At 51.7% G+C, this 20,627-nt stretch overlaps 6 protein-coding genes across 6 annotated transcripts; 2 read left to right on the top strand and 4 right to left on the bottom strand.

Moving 5' to 3' along the window:
- Positions 1 to 193: 193 nt before the first annotated feature.
- LOC131208651 (uncharacterized) lies at positions 194 to 689 on the top strand. The gene is made up of 2 exons (XM_058201461.1): positions 194 to 466; positions 527 to 689. The coding sequence occupies exons 1-2, from the start codon at positions 224 to 226 to the stop codon at positions 638 to 640; spliced, it is 357 nt and encodes a 118-aa protein (XP_058057444.1). The 5' UTR covers positions 194 to 223; the 3' UTR covers positions 641 to 689.
- LOC131208650 (uncharacterized) lies at positions 535 to 2,282 on the bottom strand. Its single transcript, XM_058201459.1, has 4 exons — positions 2,110 to 2,282; positions 1,913 to 2,056; positions 1,715 to 1,853; positions 535 to 1,639 (listed from the first exon to the last, which is right to left on the bottom strand). Exons 1-4 carry the CDS (start codon positions 2,207 to 2,209, stop codon positions 724 to 726), a joined length of 1,299 nt encoding a protein of 432 aa, XP_058057442.1. The 5' UTR covers positions 2,210 to 2,282; the 3' UTR covers positions 535 to 723.
- A 337-nt stretch (positions 2,283 to 2,619) lies between these two features.
- LOC131208649 (nonsense-mediated mRNA decay factor SMG8) lies at positions 2,620 to 5,861 on the bottom strand. Its single transcript, XM_058201458.1, has 5 exons — positions 5,812 to 5,861; positions 5,612 to 5,750; positions 4,697 to 5,548; positions 4,528 to 4,629; positions 2,620 to 4,457 (listed from the first exon to the last, which is right to left on the bottom strand). The coding sequence occupies exons 1-5, from the start codon at positions 5,859 to 5,861 to the stop codon at positions 2,727 to 2,729; spliced, it is 2,874 nt and encodes a 957-aa protein (XP_058057441.1). The 3' UTR covers positions 2,620 to 2,726.
- Positions 5,862 to 6,354: 493 nt separating this feature from the next.
- On the top strand, positions 6,355 to 11,110 carry LOC131207152 (uncharacterized). Its single transcript, XM_058199762.1, has 7 exons — positions 6,355 to 6,483; positions 6,646 to 6,806; positions 6,868 to 7,128; positions 7,198 to 7,394; positions 7,460 to 8,145; positions 8,214 to 8,423; positions 8,486 to 11,110. Exons 1-7 carry the CDS (start codon positions 6,480 to 6,482, stop codon positions 9,820 to 9,822), a joined length of 2,856 nt encoding a protein of 951 aa, XP_058055745.1. The 5' UTR covers positions 6,355 to 6,479; the 3' UTR covers positions 9,823 to 11,110.
- Positions 11,111 to 11,208: 98 nt separating this feature from the next.
- LOC131207154 (probable RNA-binding protein EIF1AD) lies at positions 11,209 to 11,900 on the bottom strand. Its single transcript, XM_058199764.1, has one exon. It carries the CDS (start codon positions 11,833 to 11,835, stop codon positions 11,320 to 11,322), a length of 516 nt encoding a protein of 171 aa, XP_058055747.1. The 5' UTR covers positions 11,836 to 11,900; the 3' UTR covers positions 11,209 to 11,319.
- Positions 11,901 to 12,166: 266 nt separating this feature from the next.
- Positions 12,167 to 19,646, bottom strand: LOC131208195 (protein cappuccino). The gene is made up of 8 exons (XM_058200847.1): positions 19,307 to 19,646; positions 16,759 to 17,487; positions 16,080 to 16,246; positions 14,852 to 15,647; positions 14,468 to 14,713; positions 12,862 to 13,941; positions 12,482 to 12,779; positions 12,167 to 12,411 (listed from the first exon to the last, which is right to left on the bottom strand). The coding sequence occupies exons 1-8, from the start codon at positions 19,644 to 19,646 to the stop codon at positions 12,294 to 12,296; spliced, it is 3,774 nt and encodes a 1,257-aa protein (XP_058056830.1). The 3' UTR covers positions 12,167 to 12,293.
- Positions 19,647 to 20,627: the final 981 nt, after the last annotated feature.

Below are 20,627 nucleotides of genomic sequence, written 5' to 3'. Positions count from 1 at the left end.
CTGCATTTCATATTTTCAATTATTCATCAACTTTACTTTATTGATGAGATCTTTGAAAACTACACAAAATGCGATGCAAAAATGTGTCCTGTAGGTAATTTAGCTGATGGGTCTGCAGTAACCGAAAGCGCGCCTTTCGAGTTGTCAGACAGCGACTTGAAAAAACTTGTATCATTCCTTTTTGTTGGCGTCGAGTTGCTTGTTTGAAATAACATTAAGTAAAATGGGACATTTCGAACCCAGAGAAATCGTGAATGGTTCCCTCCTTAAACGGCACATTGACAAACCAGTGAGCATTCATCTGAAGGTGGAAGAAGCCGCCAACGGTTGCAAATCATTAAGCGGGAAATCTACCGACGGAATGGATGTACTGGTGCACCTATCGGAACCGTTAAACGGGAAGTGCTCCGGATGGGTGGAAGTTATTGGTGTTGTCGATGCGCAGGGCTCCGTTCGCGGCAAAGAAGTAAGCGTTTCAGAAACCGATTTCAGACGAAAGCTAATCTGGATGTTGATTTCCCTTTAGATTGTCACATACTTCAACAACGGAGACAAAGTGGAAGATTTCGACGTCGACGGCCACAACATGATGTGCACGTTTCTTTCCGTTTGCAAAGATCCCTTTCCGTGTGAAGGATAACGAAGTATTGTGAAGAATATAAATGTTGTTCAATAAGTACTTCAGTTCGTTTGCTAGCATTTTCTTTACTGAACAACATTCGATCACTCATTGAGCCGTAGGCTAACCTCTACCAGCAGACGTACCATTTTCCAGCACTCCATCACCACTCCGTAGCAAATTGGAAGGCATTCAACGATGAATCCGACGGTCGTGTCGCGGTTTGGTGTGCCTCTGGACACGTAAAGCAACAGTGCTTCTGTTTCGCGCCACAAATACCACGGTACCATCAGCGTAACTGTGACCACAACTTTCCACCACAGAAAGGTTAACTCCTTCAGTAAGTTGACCGGCTCGATCGAGAGCAGAAATGTGTCCCAAATCGTGCGCAGGGTGAAATTACGCTTCTCTATCTCACGCTCGATCATTCGCTTCAGATAATCGATCTTGTCCAGGGGGCTGCCACGGATGCTGCGAAACGCGTACACAAAGTCCCCGCAAACGTACACGATCGATATGAACAGGGCCGAAATCAGCTGACTAAGGCCCGAGTACTGCTGGCGATCGATATCCGGCGATTCCAGGGGATCGTGCTGGTACACGAACTCGCTCCAGCGATGATGGATGGCGGAGAAGATGTAATTCCAAAGTCTCGGTATGTAGTAGGGCTTTTCGAGCAGATTCTCGAACAAAGGCTCTGCCCGCTCCAGATAGCCGTTCGACGGGATGTAGGCTAGGTTTCGTTTTTCCGCTTCGTTCAGCAACTTCAGCTCGATGGTGTAAAGCAGACAAGTAGAAGGGCCGCACTTTTCATTCCGATCGGTCGCCGGTGCCACAGGGAAGCACACAATCTGCCAGGGCAAAGCATGAGATTGCGCCTTCGCTATTGGCGGTCCTTCCGCGCTGGTGCTTGCAGTGGCAGTGGCTTCATTGTTGTTCAGCAAACACATCAATTCCTTCACTGAATGGCCCCGTTGAATGGCCGGGGCCAGTATGATATGTTCGCCGGCACTGCGCGTCCTACGGGTCAGGTGTTTAGGGGAAAAGTGATTTAACTTTGTGCTGCGTGTAACCTCGAACTACGGTGCGAATTACCCCTTGAGCCAAGAATATTTATTCCAGCACGACACAAACGGCAGAATGAACTGCGGAAAGCACAGCCGCATATGGCCACTACCGCAGTCGTTGATGTGATTCACGAACTCTTGCCTCAATTGCACGATGTCGATCTCACCTGCCGAGGATGAGGACGTCTGATAAGTCTATCGACTCCCACTTCCGTTACCCACCCACCTTCCATCTCGATCAGCACGCACAGCACCTCGGGGTTTCGGGATCGATCGACGAAACTTTTGATACCACCGATGGTGGTCCGTTTGAGCCACGGATAGCGCCGATGGAGAATGATCAGCCAGAGTTGGCGCGATACGGTGACCGCTGAAAGCAACAAAACGATCGGATCGGATACATTCACCCATTTCCACTCTTACTTGCGTAGCTAATGATGAAAAACGGTAGCAGGGAGCAGAAGAGTGTAACGAACGTGATCGTCCGCATCGTAGTTCGCGTGGAAGCGACGTTGGTCCACATGTTGACTCAACACAGTATGAAAGTGCATAAAAATATCAGTCTTCCGGGATGGCGATGCAAAATTCGCTTGCGAAGCGGCAGCCCGATTGATTGCTACTAAATGATCGGTTCCGTACTAAGTAAACAATTACCAGCATTCCGCAGTGGCGAACCATTCCCAGTTCGCTGGCTTATCTGTGATTTTGTTATGAATGTTTTTTTTGTTTTGTTTTGTATTCAAAACGTCTCGTGGCTTCTTGATAAACTCCAGGTAAAAGACTGCATTTCGTGAAAACTTTCCCATACAAGAACCAAATTTAATGTAATATATAGATAATTTTCTATTTATTTACGCCATTGCTTCGTGTTGAAACTTATATTGTATAACAAAATCAGTTCAGGCAGTACTAAATCCTCAACAGAGCCCTCTACTTTCGCGTTGCACATCCCAAGAAACATCCACCGTAGTCGTAACACAGGACAGACCAGTCAGCGGGCCACAACCTGATTCTAAGCACCCACTACCGTTCAGTCCGTTTCACCGACTATCGTTCAATTCGTTCTCCCGTACGCCGAACATCCCCTCCATTAGTACACCGTGCGTGGTAGCGGTCGCAGGGTCCACCTCAACCGGGGCTACCAAAGGGCCAGTATCACCCTCGTACAAGAACGGCAAACGCAGTATCCAGTAGGAGCTTTGCGAGAGCCTAATCGGTTCCTTCACGCCCGTGGTGAACGTTAAGCTGCTTTGGGTTTGGGCGTTGTTTTGAATAATTTTAACCTTCGGATCGATGATCACGTGAACCGGCGCTTTCGGCGTTACGATGTGCACCCGCATCAGCTGTGCCGTATTGTTGACCGTGTTCCGGCAGGGGCAGGGAAAGTAGATGGGCATATCGTTGAACACAACCTTGCTGCCACTATCCCGTGCGATCTCGGTGCCGTTCCGAATGATGCTGTTCGGACCGTCCATACAGAACCGATGGCCCCGAAGACACTCGTACTCGATGCCGATGAATAACTTTAGCGTAAACGTATTGCTCTGTTCGTAGCTCTTCGAGCAGTGCGAGATGCCTTTCTTCCGGTTGCGTATCTTTTCGTACGAGGCAGCCCACGATTGGGCGTGCTCGAGACGAACGCTTACGTCCCATGGTAGGAGAAAGTTCGAGCCGGACAGAAACCCACTCTGTACGTGCTCCGGTAAGCCCGAGTTGTGCGTGTAAATAGAACTCGAACCCAAGCACACCAGCGACCACGATGGAAAACGCGGCAACAGACCGGCAGGGCTGGCGGCGTGCAGCATTCCAGGTAAGTATTCCGTTGTGGACGGTTGCTTCGACGGAGCGGTCGGTGGGGTCGGTTCCAGTGACAATGTACCCATCTCTTCGCCCAACTCACCGACTTTTACTTCTAGCTCGTCGATGCGATCCTCAGCATTGGGTTCTTCTTTTATGTCCAAATCAAACGCTTCAACAGCGTCTATCGCCTCGTGCTTCGATAAACGTTGCGAGAGCATGAGATCGGTGTCAAAATCAATTGCCATCGGATCGGCAATTTCCTTCGTTTCTTCATCATCATCGGAATCGATGATAAAGCTCAAGCTTTGTGAGCTGTTTTGGCTGCGTTGATTGCCGGAAAGAGGTGAATGTTCGTGCGTCGATCGCGTCTGGGGACCAACGTCTGATCCCGTTCGTTTGGTTTTATCGAACGACATTAGGTTGGAAAAGTTTTTGTTAATAAATTCTGCCGCCCGAAAGTCGCTAATCGACGGTTCGAAGATGGGAAACTGCACACGTTCCAGCCGATTGCAGTTGCTACAACTTTGTGCTATGATTTGATAAAACTCAAAGTTTGCTTGGCGAATCGTGTACGGATCCTCCCGATGGCCCTGCGTGCGCCCGCAGTTGCACGAGGATACATAAATCACCCCGCTCGAATGCTCGGAAGGGTCCTGCGGTTTGTGTTTGCCCATGAGGCACGGATTGCCACGCAAGCTCGGATACTCGCACTGTTGCTTGCCGTTCAACCATATCGCCTCACAGTACTGTTTTAGTTCCTCGACACTTGGTTTCACTTGGGGACCCCGTGCATACAGCATCAGCAGATTGAGGGCCTCCCCATACTTTGCCTCGTGGTACGCCGTGCTGTAGTGCATTGGCAGCTTTTCTTTGTACTTCATCATTGCGAGGTGCAGACCCTGTTCGCTAATCTCGCCAAAGAATTGCTCATCGATATCGACAATGTCGTAGAAACTTTCCAGATACAGTCGCTGAAAGGTAGCGAACGATTACATTAATATTCCCTCCACAAGCCCCCGGCGACTATCAGAGGTGACTTACGTATTCCGAGTCGAACTCGGCGTAGGACGGTTTGTTGGGATTTTCAATGAATAGACGGTGCATGAATTGGAACACTTCGTACCAAACACCGATCGGCGGAAGCTGAAATGGTGTATAACTTTTGGGGTACAGTCACGATCGATTTAAACATGTAAGCAGCATTTCTTACGACAAAATGCGTTCTATTCCGTTGCCGTCCGCCTGGGTTGCCATCGTCAAATCCGTACTCCATCGCTTCGTTTACGTGTTGCTGCACAAATTGCAAAACGCTACGCTCTTCCTTTTTCTCCGGTCGGTCCACGTTGAGTTTATAATTTGGGAATCCAAAAAACTCGTACGGCTTCAAGTTCTCCAACACCTGATTCTCCTCTTCCTTATTGATCATACCGGTGCTCTTCTGGCTGACTAGGTACGATGAGAGCATGTTGATTGTGTCTATCACTGGATCCTGTCGTTGTTCCTTCCGCTGGATGTAAAAGACAAACGGTTTGTTTCTGGGCAATGCAAATAGCGACAGCCCACTATTGTTCGTAATGATAAACTCGTTGCGCAGTGTTTTGCTGATAAATTCTTCCATCTTCATTTGCAGCGTATTGATTTCTTCGAGCGAGTATGGCTCCGAGCTGTCCGGTAGATTGAACATAAAGATTAACCGGGGATTGCACAATCGACACTCCTTGCCCATGAACGACCATCTCTTCAGCATTTCGGGGAGAAACCTGAGAACATGCTTCTCTCGAATGATTTTCAGTGACTTGAATAGTGAAAGGTACGACATGTCGAAAGTAACGGCCGTTTCGACCAGCACCACAATGTGACAAATTTGCAGGGCGAATAACAGCACGCGTGCAAACCGGGTCCGGATTGCGCTGTTGAACTCGACAAAGTGTGCCGATGGTTGGTCCGGTTTTTCACCCATCATTTGATCGGCCAGCTCGAGCAGTACGAAATTATCGAAGGTTGTATCGAAGTGCACAAACATTGTGTGGTCATCGGTACGGTAGTAAAATTTTATACGCCCCTAAAGTGAAGAGATTGGATTAGAATGCTAGTCGCATACACAGAAAAGGTTGTTCAACCGTACATCACTGCCCTCTTTATCCATCAGAGTTGGATGAATATGTAGTACATTAAATTCGATCAGCTTGTTACAGTGGAAATCCGTTGATTTTCCGAGCACTCCGACAACAACCATGTGTTTGCGGTTCGAGAACATAGTATCTCTGGAAAAGCAAGAACGCTAGAATTAGCTGGTGCTACGTTTCCTGCCAACTGAAGCCTCACCGTAGGTTGTGTGGAACATTTGGAAAAATGAAACTGCTGAAGATGTCCATTTCTTAAATTTTCCCAATTCCCACGTATGTGAATATCAAGTCCGGTCGCGCGCACTTTCAACGTTGCCGGGTTGGTAAACAAACAGCTGTCAGAAGCGCTGCAGTTTTTTGACAATTTCACCATATGGATCATCGTAAATGGAGCCGAAGGCTTGAATCAAGAATTCCCGCTAGGGTATTTGGCGCCAAACTCAAACTTTGTAACCCATTTTGCGCAATCTACCTCTTTTCGATAATAATTGGACGATAATCGTGAGTTTTATACGTATTTGTTTGCCCGCAATATGTCAGCTCACCAATTAACTGCCCGCTGCGTCGAAGCCGAGTCCTTTTCATGGTTCTGTGTATAACCGCGCGTCGAATACCTATCCTAGAGGCGTCCCTCAAGGAGCAAAACGCTACTACGCAGGGATGTTTGGTGGTTTTGCGTAAAAGCTTTCCATATCCTCGCGCCGCCCAGTACGGCCAGAGAACTGAAGCTACACGCGGAAACATTTGCTGTGGAGCGTATTATGGGTACGGAAAATTTGGCATAAGGTGATAGCAGTGGTAAAAAGTGTGAAAATATTTACATTATCGTGAAGCCAGCAGCAGTGTTTTAAGATTTTACCGCAGAAAATGGGTAATGCGTGACCTTTTAGCCCATTAATGTGTCGGATGTGTCGGTTCCGCTGAAGGCGTTTTGCATGTCTTGAGTTTTGCGTAATAGGCCCTTTGTAGAAGGACGCACAGGACTTTGACCTCCTGGTTTTGGTTTTCTTTCTAATCCGGCATGTCCCTGTAGATTTAGAAATCGAAGCACAGAAGCCGACACTGGATCTGGCCAAGAAATGTCTCAAGAAGGTCCCCAAAATGGAGGATGCTCAACAGTACAAAGTGCTGTTACTGGACGACAATGAGCTGCAGAAGATTGATAATATTGATTGCTATTTAAAAATTGAAAAGGTAAGGCAGACCATAGGAGCACATCGAACTTTACCCTTCTAATCGGAGCGTGTTTCAACAGTTGTCGCTGTGCAAAAATCAGTTACTGCGGATGTACGGCGTTTGCCGATTGCATTGTTTGCGGGAGCTGAACTTGTCGTGCAATGGAATACTGACCATCGAAGGGCTGAAAGATTTGGTGCACCTCACGCACTTGAATCTGGAGTGTAACAATATCAAAACAATTGAGCATTTGAACACTAACGTGAACCTGCAGGTGCTGAATCTATCGGAAAACAGTATCACCAGCGTGTCGGATATTTCGTTTTTAAAAAATTTAAAGGTAAAACATGCGTAAGGCAATGATAGTACAGCCTTAGAACGTCCTAATGAAATTTGTTATCGCTTTCAGGAACTCTTTCTTAACGGGAACCGCATTTCGCATTTAAGACAGTGTGATAAGTATTTACCTCAGTCGCTGGAAACCCTAACACTGGCAAAGAATAACATCTTCGATCTAAATGAAATCTGCACGCTGAGCCACCTGAACAATCTGAATAGCATCACAGTGGCCGACAATCCCTGCGTGCAGATGACCGGAAACGCAGTGTATGTAGTCCTAGCTCATTCTGCACAAAATAGCCATTACTATCGATTCCTCCTCACTATTGTAGCGGATTCGACTATCGTCCGTTTGTGCTGAACTGGTGTATGAGCGTGAAACATATCGACGGGTTTGTCGTGACTGCCATCGAAAGTTTGAAGGCCGAATGGTTGTATAGCCAGGGACGGGGCCGTCAGTTTCGGATAGGGGAGCAAACGGCACTCGCCCGTTACTTGAGCAGCGTTTGTCCGTTATCCGGCGAAGCGTTGGAGAACCAGAACGAGCGTAAGCTGCGATTGATTCTCAGTAAAGCGCAACAACACCAACGGCAGCTGCAGGAACAAACAACCCTCGGTGCTGCTGACGGAACGAACCAGTCGGCCAACAATTCACCGTCGTCGCTCCGACGGAAAGGCCAAGCAACACGCATACAATCTCCGCGTGTTTCGCGGCTCAGTGGGCGCCAAAATTCCCCAGACGCCATGTCGAACAGTTACCATGGTAACCTGTCCGTGAACAACTCTTTGTCGTCGGGTCACAGCGACAACAGCTCGGGAGGTTCGCAGCTGTTTGAATTGACCCGCTCGCTGATCGACAACATTACGTCGGATGGTGGCAGTATCATGTCGCAAAGTTTGGACCCCAACATGCTGGCCACAAACAACAGCAGCGGCGGATCAAACTCGATGACCGAAAGCATCATTCTAAGCAAACAGCAAGCCACGGCGAATCAAAACCACAGTGGACTTTACAATGGTAGGCTGATTGTTTCACTTTCTCGTGCGCAAGAATATTTGTTGTTCACGTGCTTTTTGCCACATTAGATCAATCCACAACGCCGCTGCCGGTCGTTTTGAGTGACGGTCCGTTGACTGCGGCATCGAAGATGGTTCCTGTTCCGGAGTCACTGATGAGCCCGGACTGTGGGCCAAGCACAACCACCGCGGCCAGCATCGTGCATCGCAATATGCAAAACTGCAACAAACAACCTCAGCCGCAAACTCCGCAGATCCCGAAAGCCATCAAGACAAAGGGTGAGAAGCGTGACCGGGATCGCAAAGGGGTTGTACATTTCATTTCGATTTCCTTTCTACAGACAGCAACCGTTCGGTGGGCCAGATCGGTGGCGGCATTCCTGTGACGAGCGCGGCCACAAAGAGTGGCAGTCCGCGGGCAGTGAAGCGCAACAATAGCAGCGAGCGTTCGTCGCCATCGCTTTCACCGCGCAAAACCCTCACGAATCACGCCACCAACGGGGCGCCTCATTCGCGGCCCGTTTCGGCCCAATCGAAACACTCGGTACATCCGGCGACGGCCACCCCATCGGAGTGTGGTTCGAGTAACGCCGTCAGTTCGGACGAGGAAAGTGAAGCGATCAATGTCGAAAAACTGCGTACCATACGCCACAAGGCGGCACAGCAAACGCACCATCCGGGGACGAGTAGAATCAAAGAGAAGGAGCCTACCGCACCGAAAGCCACCACGTTGCTGGACGTCGTCGCGATCATCGACGATAACAAGGCGGCTGAAAATTCGGCCATATTCATTCAGAAGATTTGGCGCGGCTACGTGGCCCGGAAGCGGATGCGCGGGGTGGCCGAGAAGTTGTTCCATAAACGGACCAACGATCACATCCAGCAGCTGACGAAGGACATGATCGTGACGAAGCAACAGCTGGAAGCAGGCCGCAAGATTCAGCAGCTTCAGATGCAAGCGCTGCGGCAACTCTGGCGGAAGGTGTCCGCGATGAACAACGGCAGCAAACCGTCGATCAATGCTTGCCCGACGCAGGACGACGAGGATGATGGATCGGCCGGGTGTGAACCGTTGGCAGGCGACGGAAGCGATGGGGGCGGTCCCACCAGCAGCACATTGCAAGATCTCACCAAATCGTGCTCGATGCTGATGAACCAGGTGCAACAGCTGCAGAGTGCTGTCCAGGACATTGTGGGTTGCATGCAGTTTCTGGTGCACGTTCCTCAGTCTTCGCAGCAAAAGCACTGTAGCAGTGAAACACAAACGGAGATCGTTGCAGTGCACACGCCTCAAGCGGAGCAGCTGCCGCCCGATAGCTTTCCAATCGTCAAATCAAGCACCGGTGTGCCAAACAAGGAGCAACACCCGCCGCAAGGCAACTCAGCCAGCAACAAGCTGACGAGACCCTCGACGTTGCCCATCGGTTCATCGGAAACGTCACCAAAGATTGCCATTGAGCAGGAAGTGAAGTCAACGGAAGACGATAGAAGGAGTGGCACTCTAGGAAGCGGAGGTCAACCTACACTGCTCATAATGGAAGCCGATCGAGGAAGCGAAGAGGAGAACAACGACGGAGAGCAGAAGGAATGCGACGATCGCGAAGTGGAGGAAACGAAGGTTTGCGCAGTGGCGCCACCGGAAGTCAAGGTCACGATCACGGAAAAGGCTGACCAGTGAAAACGGAACGCTTCTCTGACATACGGTGCAGTTTTGATGAGGCGTTTGTGCATTTAGAAGCCGCGGAATTGTATTTGTTGATTATTTTTAAGCTATTTATCTAAACAAGCCAGCAAAGAAGATCGATGGTTGGCCCAATTTTTAGTGAAATTCGTCTTCTGTAAACCCTTTGGTGGCCATGCGCATTTGGCAAGCACTTCTTCCCGGTTAGTGCATTTTCAAAGCCGGAACTTCCGGTGATAATTCCGTAACAACAGCCTCTCTGTACCACCGTTTGAGCGGAGATAGTTTCATCGGCTACACTTGATCGCCTCCAGAAGCTGCCCGCGTTCCGATTTATGATTATTTTACCTCCGATCTACACTACAAGTGCCTGTAATTATAATTAGTTGCAAAGACTAACGAGTAAATGATTCTACCTTAAGTGAAGTGATGGGTGTGCTATCATAGGGTCGACAAATAAGCATCGTCTGCGATCATGATTAGTTGCTAGCAGCATGAGATTAGTTTTAATTCCTACGATCGATTCACCCAGCCTAGCGAAGGGCGACGAAACATTCCAACGAAGCGGAACGGTGGTTCACAAAACAGTAATGCCAAATGATGATGCACAGGACAGGAATGCTCCAGGGCGGTGTAGGTTTCCGATTAGTTTTACATTAAACAGTAGAAGTAACACCGATAGAAGTAGATTCCGATATGCAGATGTTTTCCGGATAGCAGAGAGAGAGTATCTTAGAGTTAGTAGAGAACCTAACAGGTAGAAAACCCGCCACATGGTCGGACATTGTTATTCGACGCGTCACGTTTAGAGGGCGTTTCGCTAACAATCGAAAACGTTTTAACACCGAAAAGGTAATTCCGTTCCGTGTCCCCGGAAGATTATCTACCTATGTATCGTTCCGCAAATAGGATCTCTTAAAAAGTTCATACTTTTACTAACCGGCATCGTAGTATTAGTGGACAGGTTACGTTAGTTTATCACATTTCTAAACATTCGCGCGATTAGCACTACATAGGAGTAGAGTAGGCAACCGAACCCGTTCAGCCCCGATCGCTTTTACTGTGGGTCAATGGACCCTACACTTCTCATGCTCTGTACTCTGTGCACTCGCAACCTCTGATCTCTGTCGTGCTCCGCGTGCTATTGGTGTGCTTTTTGCGCTCGCGTTTCCATGCCAACCACCGGCATTCGGTTGTGCAGAGCGCCAATGTGTGCGAAAGGCAGGCGCTGGCAATGTCGTCCCGTGTTCAGCTTTCCGTTCCTAGGAGTGAACTCTTGATAAGAAGTAACGATACCAAAGTCATAAAAAGCAGGCTATGCAACGAGCGCAAAACGAGGGAAAGTTCTTTCTCGCCAAACAAACTCCCAAAAAACGCTCCATCTCAAGCATGCATCACAAATGTACAGATATTGGGTATCTTTAGTCGTTTTTTGATACTTCTATCCTCTAAATCTTTAACAAAATAAACGTATTGATGCAAATTACTACCGATTCATCGTTCAGTTTGACGTTGCTTCTCATCGCGGCTGCTATCCTCTTCCAGCTCGTCGTCGACGTCTTCGTCCCCATCATCCGCCTCGCTATCATCGTCTTCGGAGTCGTGCTGTGTGACGTATTTCCGGTTCGTGTTCCGCACGAGACCGTCCTCATCCACGTCTTCCTCCAATTCGCGCTTTTTGCTGAACTTTCGCGGCCAAACGCCCTCTTGCTCGAATACCTTGATGTGCTCCGGCGTCAGTATCCGGCAGATTTCGGCCTTCACTTTGTTGCCCTCCTCGATCGGTTCCACCAGCACAAAGTCGCCGCGCTTGATCCACACATTTTTGCGGAACTTTACCGGCATCGACACCAGGAACCGTTCTTCGCCCTCCTGCGCCGTTTCCACTTCGTGCAGGTTGTTGCCGCGGCTGGCGACGATACGCACAATGCTTTGGTTTTCCTTCGGCACATCGAACTCGTCCGCTTCCTGCTCCTTGAGGACGTGCTTAATTTTCGTTACACGGGACATCGGATGATCTGCCGGGATGGGAACGCGAAGCAATACAGCAATATCAGCACTTTTCTGTGACTCTTTTAGCGGCATCGATAGCGCGCGCGATCACTGAAAAACAAGACCGTGGAAAGTGTCACAACACAGAGAAACGTCAGATTGAGGTTCGCAACCGAACTGTCAGTTTTGATTCGAATTTAGTACGGAATCCGTTAATGACCTCAGCACGTTTAATTCCAGTCTAACCAACAGTACAGTAGCTACCAAATGCACCGATGAATGAGCAAGTCGTTGTATCAACGTCGTCTGACCATTCGCTTTATTGTACCTTTTCTGTTTTTAGTGCTATTGTCTTACGAATACGAAGCGATATACGATCAATAAATAAAGCCGCTTTCGATCGATCGAATATCCGGTCGCCCAGCGGGCATCGGCCGATACCGGTCGATGCAGTGTGTGGGTTGGTGTTTTACAGTTTAGTTTTGCATAAGTCGTTTCATCCGTTCCTTCAGCGAGCCGGCCTTTGCCTTCCCGCTCACCTGCTTCGTCGCCGCCGAGGAAGCCGTGCTCGAAGGCCGTTTAGTCTTTTTCAGTCTGAAATAAACGGAAGCTCGTTGATGCAACGTACTGACCTCCCGTGGTCCCCGGCCCAAGCGGCACTTACAGTTCGTTTAGAAGGTGTTGCATTTCCTTTTTGTAGATGGTGCGAAAGTCTTGTGCGAACGGTACCCACAGCTCGAAGAACGTTTCCGGTTTGCTCTCCTCCAGCGTGCCCGTCTTGGGCGTAAAGTGGTAGAAGCGCATCGTCCGCACGAAGCACTCGCGGCACTCGTCCAGCTTGCAGAACTGCTTCTCAATACGCGCCGTCGCCTTTTCGATAAACTCCTCCATGATCTCCTTGAACGGGTGCAGATGGTCCTCGGTCGATTCCTGTATCACCCGGTCGGCCGTCCGGCGGCACTCTGTGGTGGGGATGGATGGAAGGTAAAAAGAACGATTACGATCACCGACACGTGACGCTAACGATCAATCGCCGGCCGTTACCTTCCGTTTTGGAACGTAGCATCGTGAGCTGCGACCGGCAGTCGTCGTAATCGACCAGTGCCGCCTTGTCCAGATCGCCCGGATCCGGGATGGGCAGCTTGATGTCCTGCAGTATGGTGCCACTCTTGCGGCACTGGCCAATGTACGTCCGGATGATGAAGTGCAGCAGCGTGGTGTTGGTGTCGGCCGACTTTACGTCCTTCAGCTTGCTCAAGATCTCCAGCCCGAACCCGTCCGCTTGGCCGCGCGTCCGGTTGCCCCCGTTCATAAAGTTACCGAGCGTCAGGATGATCGAAAAGAGGTGCCGCAGCTCGGCGCTCTCGAGCAGAAACTCGCACGTCTGCTTGACCGTTTTCAACTTGCGCGATACGCACTTGTAGTGCTCCTCGAACTCCGCCTGGAACACGATGCACGAGATGCGTTCCGAGAAGAACGATATGCCGGAGATGCGCAGCAGGAACTGTTCCGGTTGGTCGAGCGGGATCGCGTTGTTGTTGTTCGCCAGGCTGCTCTCGGCGTACTCGCGGATCTGCATCAGCTCCTCGTCGCTCGCCTTGATCTCGAGGATCTTCTGCATCGCCTCCAGGCTGACCACCGACGTGTCGCAGTGGTAGATGGCGCACTCGATCTCGTCCCACTCGACGTGCAGGCTCTTCGCAAAGATGCCCACGTTCTGCGACCGTTTGCTGTCCAGAATGTTGACCGTTTTCTCCGGCTTCTCGACTTTCTCGCGCAGCTTCGGCACTATCACCTGGCGCGAGAACAGCTCCGTAAACTCGTCCAGATTATCGAGACTGGTTTCCTCCAGCACCTGCCACAGGCCTTCACGTTTTTCCGGTTTCGCCGGTTTCGGCGAAGGTTCCTCCGGCGCTTTCGATTCCGGCGCTGTCACTTCATCACCCGAAGCACCGGATGCCGAACCGTCGGCTTCGTCCGTGGTTTCCGGGCTGATCGCAGGATTTGCTGCCGGCGGCGGTGGTGTCGGTGGCTTTCTCGACCCGGCCCCTTTCGGTGCCAGAATGCGCGTCCAGTAGAGCGGCTTCATCGGTTTCGGCGGATTGACCGGTTGTTTGCGTAAGACTGCACCGAGAAAAGGGGAACCATTAATGGGTGTTGTGGGATGTCGGTCGGATTACGAGTTCCGCTACCACACTAGTGACAACAATACAGCGAGGAAACACAAACTACGCCAAAGTACAAAGTACAGGACACTACTACCGGCCACTGGCCAAGTGTTAGGGAGTGGTGTGTGGAAAGTACGGGTGATATACACAGAAGCTACAAAAGCGCAATCGGAACGGGGAAAACCGATCGATTTGCAGTGTCAAAAAACACACAATAGGAACTAGGTGGGGTGAAAAGCTCCGAACCTAATCGAGGAGTGGCCAGAACGAAAAACGGAAACGAGGGTTGGCCTCGTGTAACAGGTTTGAATTTCGAAACTGCATTTTGCAACCCGGAAATCGGACCGGAAAACGAACTGAGGCTAGTACCGGATCGGGAAGGTGTATAGAGGGAAAAGTGTACATAGAAAGTGAGAGACAGACAGACAAACAGACAGAGAGACAGAGAGAGTAAGAGATTGAGAACAAAAACAAACGCTTACTATTGGCCGCATACCATCCTCCGGGCACTGGTATGGGTAGTGGCAGTGGTGGAGGGCCACTGGGGATCGCGGTAGGGGCACTTGACGCTAATTTACCTGGTCCGAGCGAGGCTGGGCCGCCGCCCCCGGTCGGTGGCGGCGGTGGCGGTGGCCCCGGCACGGGAATCGACCCACCCATCGGTAGGGGCGGTGGCGGTGGTGGTGGTGGCGGGCCACCCGTCGACGGCATTGGTGGCGGTGTCGGACCTAGCGAAAGACCTAGTGTCCCGGGCAAGGGTGGTGGCAGCGGAGGGGGAGGTGGAGGAGGGACTGCACTGGATGTCGGAAGAGGTGGTGGTGGAGGCGGCGGTGGCGGTGGTGGTGGTGGTGGTGGTGGCGGGACACCTTGTGCGAGGCCATCGTCACTCTTTGACTCGGTTTGCGTTTCTCGTGTCACGAACCGGTCGATCGGAGCGGCAGCGGCAGTGATGTCCCCGGTCGGAATGCGTTCCTCGATTGAGCGGAGGAGTTTGGCGCAGCTCGAGCACACCATCGGGTCGGGCCGGGAGCCGCGGGGCACACCGGACCCGTCTCTGTCGTTAATACTGTCGTTGGCAGGGAATGTTTGGTTGTGAGTATCACTGGCACCGATCGACGCGTCGATCGTGGTGTGTGGTGGCGGCGGGTCCGCGCAGGATACGTGCTGCTGGACGCAACTCGCTCCATCGTTTCTCGGCACCTTCGCATCCGGCGGAGCGTCGTGGGCCCGGCCAGCCCCGGGTGCCTCGAACAGCGTACAATCCGTTTCGTTCAGCAATCCACTCGCGAACGCTTCGAAGATGGTGCAGTCCGTTTCGTTGAGCACATCCGGAGGCACCGTGGCCGGGCGATCGGTTGGCCTGAAGACCGGATCACTCAGCAGTTCGTGCACAATCTTTTGCAGCTGGCCGATCGTTTTGCAGCCGGAGATGCGACTACGCAGGCCAGCGAAATCGGTCGGACCGTGGGCCGGATCGGCGGCCGGTTGATCCGTTTCCATGCCGGACTCAACCGCGCCGGTGGTGGTGGTGCTGGTTGACTGATGCGAGACGGGTTTCGGGGTCGATGCGTGGGGCCACACGATGTGCGGCTCAAGACGACCGGGCGTTACCGGGGCCGGTGTCGGTGGTTCCGTGTGGGTCCATTGGTACATGAGATTCGTCTGCAAGTAAAAGGAACACCGATTCACTGGTTAGCGAGCCTTAAACTGAACAGTATCGAGTGGCAGAAAGAATGTTACAGAATCGAGGCGCGAAAGGCGACCCACTCTTAATCGCCCACACGCGGAACACAACTGTTACACGATCGTCGCGAACCCCGAACGGTGTTGTGGCCACGCTCGGTTTGTTATCATATCACGTAGGCTGCGTTATTTGAAACTTGTCGTCGTTGTCAACGCGGCCACGGCCGCGTAGGTGTCCGAACCGCTGGGCAGTGAGTGCCTGGTACAGATACTCAGTGGCCCGTTATCACTAATGGCAAGATACCGATGCTTTTATCTGGTCCCCGCGTGTCGCACTCAGCCGGACGGGCTGTGGGCGCCAGTTCGTAGTGAACCGGTTTCTATAATTCCGTGCTACTCGTGGCTACCTACCCGAAATGTGTCCTGCGGAGGTGCATGCTTGTCCGGGATCTGTTTCATTACTCCGGCTACGAGCAGATTTGTGCAGTACTGGAACAGCAGCGCTTGCAGATCCTGCTCATTGATGCCGGTGATGCCCGAGCTGAGCGATGACGAGAGCCAGTTGATAAGCATGTGCCCTGGAATGTGAACAAAGTGCCATTTAATATCGCACAGCCACAGAGTTCTCGCATGTAACTAGTTAAATGTAAGATGATTACACTAAACTACAAAATAAATTGAGTACAATGCATGCGTATGTGCCGTTTAGGGTGTTTTAGTGATCGTTCGTCGTAATGAAAATATGTTACTTTCCGACTCGTTAGCCATCGATATGAAGTGTCCCAATCGTTCTTTTTTTGTGCCAACGATTCCTATGGACTAATGATAAGGGTAGTACGCTTTTCACGCTATTTAAGTCTCGACATGCTCGTAATTTTTACAACTAATTTAATACATACTCTATGCTAGTTAAAGTTAAAATTCTAAAGCTAATGTTACACAGGGAATGCATGGTAGTAGAAGGTGGTTAAACGCGCCTTAAGCCTATCATTCATGCTGCGGTCGCTTAGAACCCGGGGGCCCAATCTATACGAAAAGATTCAACGACACTACTCGATTGCTCGGGAATTGCTACACGGTCGAGTGTTACCTTCGAACTTTTCGTACGAAAAAAAGTTTAGCTTCTCGGGCACGTAGGACGGGCGCAGCACTCTGCTGCTGACCGTCGTGGCCGCGGCCGTAGCGTGCTGGCTGCTGGCCGCCGCCGCCAGCTTGCGATCGGTCAACACGGGCAGCTTGGTGCCGGCGTACAGGCTCGATTTCGTGAGCAGCCTCGACGGTTTCCCATTTTCCGTGCCACGCGTGTCGCGTGTCCCCTTCGCGGCCGTGCCGTTCGTGTCGACCACAACATTGCTTCCCGTCCGCCGATGGGACAGCGGGATCCGTTTACGGTCGGCCATCTCGTCTTCCGGGGACTCATCCACGTCCTCCGGCACGATACAGACACTGCTTACGTTGTGCTCGATTTGAAGGTTGTGCTGCTGTGGTGGTGTCCGCTGAGAATCACCCGGCGGCAGATCGATGCTGGATACATTCTCGCACCGGAGCTTGGCTCTCACGCTGTCCACGTTCCGGTAGCCCCCGTCGACGGTGAACGGATCATTCCGGTAGATCGTCAGCCGAACGGTGCGGGGCTTTTCCGTCCCCTCGGGAAGATCACAGATGTTCTCCTCGGAGTAGTACGCCTCGTTGATCTCGGTCGTGAACCCGCCGGCAACGGCTCCTCCTCCTCCCGGCGGTGATGCCGCGTCGGTGAAGATCGAATCGGAGCTGGACGACGCGGTACGCTCGCGCAAGTAGATTACGTTCGGTGGCGGTGCTACAACAGGGGGAACGGAACGGGTTTAAACATTAGTTCTCCCAATCCTTCGCCGGCTTCATGTTGCGGAGTGCCAGAGTGCGCCAGAGGTGATGGTGTCACTATTCTTCCGGTGCTAAGACACTGTGCGGAACAGTGGAACAGTTTCTCGAAACCACGGCGTTATGAGTCACCAGACGACGGCAGGCAAATTGCGAGCGCCGCCAAAAAGACCAAACACGGCACTCTGGGGGGGCTGAAATGATCGCGATGCGGCTGACCGCTTTCGCTACGCCGACGAACTCTTCGTGTGTTCGTTCCTATGCTCGCCTGTCCGCGCACTGGTATTGGTTATGCTGCGCCCCGATGGCGAAGGGCAACCGAAGAACAACAACAATTGGGAGTCAATTCCGGCTCCAAGTCGAAATAATGAGCTCTTCCGCCATTTTCCACCCGAATATTTGCCCCACCGTCGGCAACAAGCAGGGCGGTAGCGGCGGGGAGTTAATTGAAAGATAACGGTACACGCCTTGGGGCCTTGGCTTCTCTGTTGTTCTATCCGCTGCAGCTCCGTGTCTTTGCTGCTGGCTTTTCGCTCGAAAGGCTCGCGGAAACTAAACAACGATACAGGAGGTGACCGCGCCCCTGGACTGCATACCGGCCTACGGCGTAAATGGGGTAAGTGGTTATCTATTGGTCCCGATAAACAAACCTTCACTCGCGCGCCCCGTCGTCGCTGGACGTTGGCTTTCACGCACTGCTGAGGCGGCGGCGACTGGCGCTTGACTAAGCGATTTAGCCCTTTTCCACGAGTCGGTAGTGACAATGGTGGTGACCGCGCCATCAGAACCGGCCCGCTCGGCTGGAACCGGTTTGCCGCTGGCCCCGCCGTCGGCGTCGCCACCGGTGGTGGTGTTGGTGCAGGAGCTGCTCGTTGTTATAGAAACGGGTGCAACCGGCAAGCCGTGTGCGGGTGCTTGGTGCTGGGGGCCACCATCTAAGCGGGTCAGCGACTTACGATCCTCCTCCTCCGGTGCGTCTGTTTTGACGATCGCGCCCGGTGTCGTCACCGTTGTTGCTTGCCGCGCCGTTGCGTCATCGTTCCCGGTGGACGCTTGCGGTTGTTGTTGGCGAACGAAAGCAAACAAGGGGAGGCGATATAAATGCGTGTGGTTTGCTTGGAACCTGATGGAGCAATGGTTGCTTAGTTTCAACGTTGAACTCCTATCACGTTGAGCCAAAACTGCGTGTACTAAAAACAGTCAGCTAGAGTCTAATAAATTCTAAAATATTTAAATTTTATGTTTCAGTTGCAATACTAATAAAAAATGTCCAGAAATGTACCGAAAAAATTAAAATAATTCAGAGATAGACTCGGAACTCGTAATTAGATTAATGCATAAACTAGGCTCGCTTATTGGAATTCCTTCTCTCTAACATATGCTAATTGTTGCTTTCTTTTTTGGGCTTGTTCCCGTCCGCTGATATTCACTAGGCGTTCTGCTTGTTTTGCCACACGCCCTTTTGAAGAGAGCGCATTTCCACACAGAAACAATAATTCACACTGTGTGACTGCGTGCTTAACGTTGTGCTTCCCGCGACTCCACGGCACAATGTAAAACAATGTAAATCCGCGCGTGAAAGCGGATCTTGGCGCTTCTTATCGGCACTCGGCAAAACCAGTTTGTTTTGCTTTGAACCATTGTTTTACGCACGAATTTCGGACTCCGCAAGTAGTTGATAAACTAAGCGGGATACCTTTGTTTGCCTCGCTGTCCGATAACTCGTCGCTTCCCGGATCCCGTTCCGGCAACGGCCAAGGACCGAACAGGAAACTTACCGGTGCGCTGGCGCTCGGTTGAATCAGCTGATTTTGAAAGCTCACTGCCCGAGTGCAACATCCCGCCGACGAGTATGTTGGAAAAGCCGTCCTCGTCGCCACCGACGGAAGTGGTGCCAAGGTCAGATTTGATGCCATCCTCAGCAGGACCGGGTGTCGCCGTAGCCACCGGCGCCGCCTCATGCTCCACAAGCAGTTGCTTCCGTTTGCCAAACTTGATGAAGCTGCGTCCTTTGGCGAGGGTCGGCGTTTTCGTGGGCCGTATCGCCGCGGGGGCCTTCGGCTCGAGCGGCCCCGGGTGCTGCTGCTGCTGCGACGCCTGTGTCTGTGCGTTTCCCATCGTGTTTCGGGGCCGTTTTCCGAAACTACATCATTTTCGACACCGCTCTTCACGGGCCAGGCACGATGCCCATTGTGCGCTCCTGAACCGTTACTGTGCGGCCACGGGGCATGGCCGGAAACAACACTTCACAATCGGTGCCCAATTAGGAGCGGCAATCGAGTCGACTTTTCACGTACCGCAGCCGGCCAAGGCCACGAACCAACCGTTGACGACACCGATTACGCCAGGAGTTTAGTTTCGGTGCTGAAGAAACACGGGCCCCACCAGGGACCAAGGAGCGTGACACAAATTGTCGCAACTGCTGGGGCGGGGGCTGTGACACTGCACCACTTCTCACTCGCTACGATTCCTTGAAAAACGCGTTGTTGTGGTTCTAATTTGGATTCCCGTCATCGTGCCGAGGGCATGCGCACCAAGGGCCCCGGTTTCTGGATATCGTATTTTGGCGCCCTTTTCTTCACGCCGTATGGAACACTTCAGAAAAAGCGGAGGAAAACTGTGGAAAACTCGCGCAAGGAGTCGGCGGCACTCGCGGCGGCGCTACCGTTTGCGTCGGGGTGTGAAGCGAAACTGGCGCTGCTTCGGTCGGGCGCGTGGCGTGTGGCCACCGACGTCGTCGGTGGTGGATCGCAACGAAAGTGTAATCTTGGCCCGGCGATCAGCGGCACCGTTTTGCTTTCTTCAGCGTTCAGTGCGTTTCACGCGAGGGTCTGGAGTTCGCGTGCGTGAACGCACACGGTCCGCAGCGCAATGATGGTGACAAAATATTGGTTTACAAAAGATGGATTTTTGTATTTGTATTTTTAAGCACAGCAATCAAATAAAACTAATTTTGCAATAATTAATTTCATTACCGTTGGGAGCTACATTCGCGGCTGGCAGATAGATGATCGCTCATCACCGTGGATCGAGAGAGATGAACGATGTTCGGCGATGACGCACTTTCCCCTCCGATTGGCCCGATCAGCTACCTTCGAT

This window comes from Anopheles bellator, chromosome 2, assembly GCF_943735745.2.
Source record: "Anopheles bellator chromosome 2, idAnoBellAS_SP24_06.2, whole genome shotgun sequence".
Taxonomy (NCBI): domain Eukaryota; kingdom Metazoa; phylum Arthropoda; class Insecta; order Diptera; family Culicidae; genus Anopheles; species Anopheles bellator.
The sequence above is the reverse complement of the archived record's forward strand: the minus strand, read 5'-3'. Positions and strand labels throughout refer to the sequence as shown.